Genomic DNA, 6,000 nt, shown 5'->3' with positions numbered 1-6,000 from the left:
TAACATAGAAATATAGCTCCATAGTTATCTGCTCTGAACTGTCCTAATGCAATGTAACACATGAAAACGATAAATTTATAAGTAATTTCAAAACGATAGTTTTCCTACGCAGACACGCCCACTTTCGTCTTTGAACGTTTGCAATTTTTTTTGTACTTCACCCAGGTTAACAAAAATTGGCAGAAATGTTCTCAACATCAACAGAAACAAGCCCTGTAAATATAATTTAAATCAGACAAGGGGTGCAAAAATTTCCTTTTTTGGGTAGTGTCCCCCCTTAATAGTAGCTTTCAGCGGCAGCCATTTGGAATAATCCTTAATATCGGTATGTTTGTACATCGCCTTTGTCTTGTAAACTGCATTGAATCGCTCAAACCTTCAGTATTTGTTTTTTCCGAATAAGAAACAAGCAAAACAAGACTAGTTCATTTCAAAGATCTGCCGGGGGTAATCGCACAACAGAAGTCTTGATTTCAGTGTGGTGCGCTCGAAGAATGAACGACACAATTCTTTTGTAACAAGGAATTCAAGAACGTAGGCGAATACGTTTTCTCAGTCGCCATCAATTAAAGTTATGCATTGGCGCTGGTCGTGTGCCATTTATAGCACACTTTTATTTGTATACCATGAGCAGAAGCCATATGAGCGATAACTAGAAAGTACCTAAGCGATCACGCTAGCATGTTGATATTAAAAACATGCATGAAGATGTAGTAAATAACACGTGATACACATGGTGACACTGGTTGACACCAAACGCACCGACCAATACCCATCCTCACAAGCACACTCATAAAGGTATGTCAACTCTTCGTCGATGACTGCGGAGTGGACCGCAGTGCTGCATCTCCATCCAAAGAGGCCTCGAGAGACGGAGAAATGGGGCTGAATTTTCGGCCGCGGCATGTGACCACCAGCTTGCAGGCATGAAACATCTCCGCGATGATGGACTCCTATAGAACAATAAAAAGAACAGAGCATAACAAATTGACCAATAATTGTGTCGTATTTGACAAATTGATCGTACGTAGAATATGTTTTTCGGGCAGCACATCTCGGTGTGATTGTTTAAGTTCCGAGCCTCATGTCGCAAATTCTGACGAGAACTCCGTTTGCAATTGCAATGATCTTTCTTTTTCCATCTATGTTGTGTGGCTTATGTTGTCATTGAGTTACTCCCGTTAAAAACGAATTCGAAGTAAGAAACGATTCAAGGAGGCAACAATCGCGTCACAGAGGAAAGAGCTATTCGTGGCAGGCCACCAATGTTCTGCTTTGACAGCCGCTCACACTTCGAGTAAACTGAGACTTCAGAGCTTGACATGAAGGGCATAGTCTAAATTTGGCATATAATACACAGCGTTAAATTGACCATCCTAGGGTAAATGCCTGTCAACACGTCTCGACATCTCACCAAATACCACAACCATAGATTCTCATCACCAGTGACTCTTCTTTAATTAAGTTTGTCATTAATTTCGCCACATAAACAGTCGACAAGAAGCATTTTCGCTGCTGCTTTCGTTTTAGGATTAGTTAACTTCCGCATGACATACTTTTTCCCAAAACGTTTAATTTCCATTGAACTGGTCGCCACAAAACTGCTGTACAACCCTCACGGCAGTTCATTGAATCACGAATTTTCGCTAAACAAGCTACTGGGCGACAAGAAACAAAATTACCAAAGAACTAGAGACAACCTTTCCATTTTTGGGTTGTTATTTCCACAATAATATATATATATATTTTTTTTTGCGTTCGAGTATAAACATAATATTAATGAACAAGATGTGAAACAGGAAGTATTATGGAGTTTCATCTGAAATATAGTGGTTTGTGGGAAAGAGAAAATGTCCTGATTCAGGAATGCTACATCCCAGGCAGCACACAGTATGGCGCCAATATTGGCGTCGGAGCAGAGAAACCGGGCCAATATCATTTTAATGCAGCCGATATTGGCGCTGGGTCGTAAACATCGCGCCAGTATTAACGTGATGTGCCCGATGTCGGCTGAACATCATTTGGATCGACCAACGCCACGCCGATGTACAGTATCCAGCGCCGTTTTCCGGTAATTTGTCGGGTCTGAACCGGCTATATCGGCCGGTATTAGGAATTCTCGACCGTTTCTAAAACTGTACTAAAGAGACCATGAAATGACCTTTTTTACTTTTTCCAGATAACTTTTACATTAAACCGTCAATGTTCACTGAATGCCGAACAGGCATCCGTTTTCGTCTCGGTTTATTAACTTCTACACAAAAAATTAATAAAAGATCGACTTTTTCTTTCTCTCCAACTGACCGCAAAACAAGCCGTGACGTAGGCTGTTTCCGGAACCGGAAGTTTCCTCGGCAGCACGAGAATGGGAAGGTTAGCGGCGACGAGTTGGGGTGCGCCGGTAGGTTTTACTGCGGTGATGTCACCGACGTATTTTCTGAATCGGCGCCCCTCATCGCCACATCGCAGCTGAGCGAAATTCAATGAGATATGTTGCGCTACAGCGACAGCATGGGACTAGTCCCATACGCCGGTATGCCTGTTGGGAAGTGCAGCGAGTCTTGCGGTGAAGACTCCAGAAGTCAACCCAACTGTCATTGTTGGTAAAAGGCGGCCCGTGTAAGTCGTTTGCAAAGCGACATTGATGGAAACAAATTGCCGCGGCGTTTTTCTCGGCCTCGGAGATGCACGAGCGAGCCGACTTTAAAAAAGGTACGTTTGAACTAGGAGTGTCAGCAAGAGCCAAGTAAATACCTGTTCACACTCGGAGCGGACGCGCGCGTTTGATGGAAGTGCTGTATTCGCGCTGTTGGTAAGCGCTTCTGGACCGATCTTTTACGACTGCAACTCGATACTGACGCGACACTGGGCACAGAAAGGTTGGACCGGCATTGCACGTATACCTCCCACGAACTGTTATAGCTCGACAGTGACGTGCAGTCTGTCAGAATAAAAATGGCATACCAATAACAAAGTGTACATACCGTGTTACGGAGGTAATCCATACGGCGTTTATTTCAGCTCTATATCACACAAAACAAGAAGATAGAATCGACGAGAGTCCCTTTTCGACGAGTGTTCGTCAACACCGCCTCGGAAAACAGGGGAAAGAGATTGACCTCACCTCTTAATCTAAAATGGAGGTCAGCGATCAAACTATAATACGGGAAGGGTCCACAAGGGTAGCGCGGGCATATTACATTCAGCACGCCAGTTGGTCGTAGGCAGACGGTCTTGCGACGAAGCAACGCTGCGCCGAGTCGGAGTGCCTGCTAGGCCTATATTCTGAGCAGCTCGCTTCGTCGGATTCGGTGGATTCGTCGCCGTTGTCGCTTTTTTCGGGTGTTTGTGGATCCAGCGTTCTTGTTCGTCGTGGTCTGTTTTAAGTACTTTTTTTCTTGCTGCTTGAAGTCGGCACGCGCGAGAAGAATACGTAGAAAAATAAACGTTCAGTCAGTCAGAGTTTCGAGAGGAAGGAAATCAAAGGAAATAACCGTTCGTCGGTCGTCGTGACCCAAGCGACCCAAGTAACTGAAGTCGACCCTGCCCTACTGCGCACGCGCAGTAGTTGCATCGTTTACCAGACGATAGATGGCGCATAACTCTCAGCATTATCAAATTTGGCAATTTTCGCCACACATCTCTAATTATGCTACAAAATGTGGATCTGAATATTATTTAACAAAACTTTTAGGAAACATTCGCCGGCTATTCATTGTTTACGATCGCGGTGCTGGTGAGGTAGGCTCTTACCCAATAGGCGACGTGGATTCGGCTGACGTGCTCCGTTTCCGCGGATGCATCGTAGTGAAAAGGCAGCGAGCTTTCGAAGGAAAGAAGGCGCGAAAGAGTCCAGTTTTCTTTTAAAAGTTGTATAGCAAATAATTTTTTTTGGCTCCCTATTTTTGTGTTTTTGTGTTTCTTTTCACACCTCTTACGACGTGCGGTGGATGAAATTCGATTTTAAAATCATTTCATGGTTCCCTTTAATCGCGGTCCACTGCGCCGGCCAATCGCGGCGGTTGCCGCTGTTGCCAGGGCCGCGCCGAAGGCGGGCCAGGCAATCTGTGGCTAGAACTGGGTTTTTCCGTTCAAACAAATGGAAAAAAAAACTCTTTTTGTGGTAACTTTTAATTGAGATTAGTAGAAAAAGGGGGGCGCATAATATTTTCTAAAATCTTTAGTTTGCAAGGTTTGCGGCACAATGAATATTGTGTTTATGCAACCATGCCTCAGCGGTGATTTCAGGTAGCGTGTCCGGACCTAGGCGCATCCTAACTTCGGCAGTAATTCGCGGTGCGTCCGCTTGGGAGTCGGGGGCGGCACCCTTGAAGGCCCTTCCACCGTATCTGTTTCGGAGCCAACCTGGCCGATTAAAGACAATATAGAAGTCACGTTCAGTTCCTCGAGTGATTGGTGCGCGAGAAATGACGGCCTTGCGATCGCTATTAGCTCGGTTCTCGAGTACGGATCGGTGCAACATCTTCAGAGCAGGCACTGTGGGAGTTTCCCAACTGATGGTTTAATTCTATAGTACCGTTGGCTTGGAGGAAGTCCGGTGACACCCCAGCGGCCGCGGCCATGTTAACCGATATTCGCCCATCTCTGTCCAGAACTCGAAAAATATCGCCGATTCCGGCCCATTTTTAGAACGATCGGTAACCGATATTTGCCCAGTACTGGGCCCCGGTGCAAAACGTTAAACTGGGCCAATATTGTGAGCAATATTTCCCCGACGCTGGCCCAATGTCGGTCGTGCTGCCTGGGATATGCAAATCGAATTTCCGCAAAGTGTTCTTAATCTTGTTATTTGCTACGTCGCTCTATTTAGATCGCGACGATTGACTGTTATATTGTGCTGTGGGAAAATAGGCCAGCGTACATGTTTTAGAACAGTACGTATGTTAACGAAAGCACAGAGTGTTCTAACTTGTGTCAATTTCTGGGCTACAAAGCCCGGGTTCTTTCATATCGACGTCAGGTTGACTCAATTTATTCTAATCTTTCTAATGATTCCGACAAAGTTTATCATTATTTGGTGATACGAAAATTGCAACAATGTGGTATCACCCCTCAGCTTTGTGGATGGGATCGAGAAAAACAAAAATATGTTTGAGTTGAAAATGGCTTTTTCAAGTGCGTTTTTTTTCGACTGCAGGAGTTCATCAGGGCTCAGTAGTGGGTCTGTTTCTGCTCGTAGAATTTATAAACAATGATTTAGATTGTATAAAAGTTTGCTGATGTGCTCCAATTTGCGATGATATAAAGTTATTCTAACATGTTTGTTCCGGGACAGACTGCGAAGTGCTCCAGTCTGCCGTTTCGGGATATCAAAATTGTGCTCGTTGAAACGACTGCCTCTGAACGCGAACAAAACTAATGTAACCTTGCTTTCGTGGCGTATATATCCCTTACATTTTTAGTACAGGTTGGAAAACAGTACTATTACTCGACCATATATGATCAGGGACATTGATATGTTAGTCGATGGCCAACTCACATTTGCCATCGACTAACATGTCGCTAATAATTGTTGGGACATGCCAATAATATCGGCGCTAATATTTGTTGTACCTTTTTTAATTTGCTTGGCATGTGATTTCACGTATTACTCTGTAACTTCGAGCATCCGCTGCCATGTTACATTTATTTTGGGTATTGGTTTGGGCCCAACTTGAATTTGCTTTTGTCGTGTGGAACAATTTATCGGAAAGTGAATTTTAGGGAGTTGAAGCTGTACAAAGGCATCTGGTTCGCATAGTATATGATAGGCATTTTTGGAATCACCATTATATCGAATTCAAATTTTTTTCACTAGCCATTTTCATCATAATTTATATTTCATGCCTTATTTTACTTTTTGAATACCGGAACGTACCTGTAGTATAACATATTGTAGCTTAGGATCTCTGATTGGCTATCTATTTGTTTCTGTCATCATTTTGAGCCCCCAAGAAGAGGAGGGCAGACAATTGAACACGAAGGGCGACGTTACGGGTG

The 6,000-nt window shown here is 44.0% G+C and overlaps 1 protein-coding gene across 3 annotated transcripts in view; it reads right to left on the bottom strand.

Moving 5' to 3' along the window:
- Positions 1-283: 283 nt before the first annotated feature.
- Positions 284-6,000, bottom strand: part of LOC8041750 (glutamate receptor ionotropic, kainate 2) — a 398,324-nt gene continuing 392,607 nt past the window's right edge. For all 3 annotated transcript variants that reach the window (XM_040215999.3, XM_040216000.3, XM_040216001.3), the window contains one exon: positions 284-953. In XM_040215999.3, the coding sequence (XP_040071933.1) occupies positions 804-953 (150 nt within the window). In that variant the 3' untranslated portion in view covers positions 284-803. The remainder of the gene's footprint in view (positions 954-6,000) is intronic.

Source organism: Ixodes scapularis, unplaced genomic scaffold (genome assembly GCF_016920785.2).
Source record: "Ixodes scapularis isolate PalLabHiFi unplaced genomic scaffold, ASM1692078v2 PGA_scaffold2__306_contigs__length_199485367, whole genome shotgun sequence".
In the NCBI taxonomy this organism is placed as follows: Eukaryota; Metazoa; Arthropoda; class Arachnida; order Ixodida; family Ixodidae; genus Ixodes; species Ixodes scapularis.
This window is presented reverse-complemented; position numbering and strand designations above follow the sequence as displayed.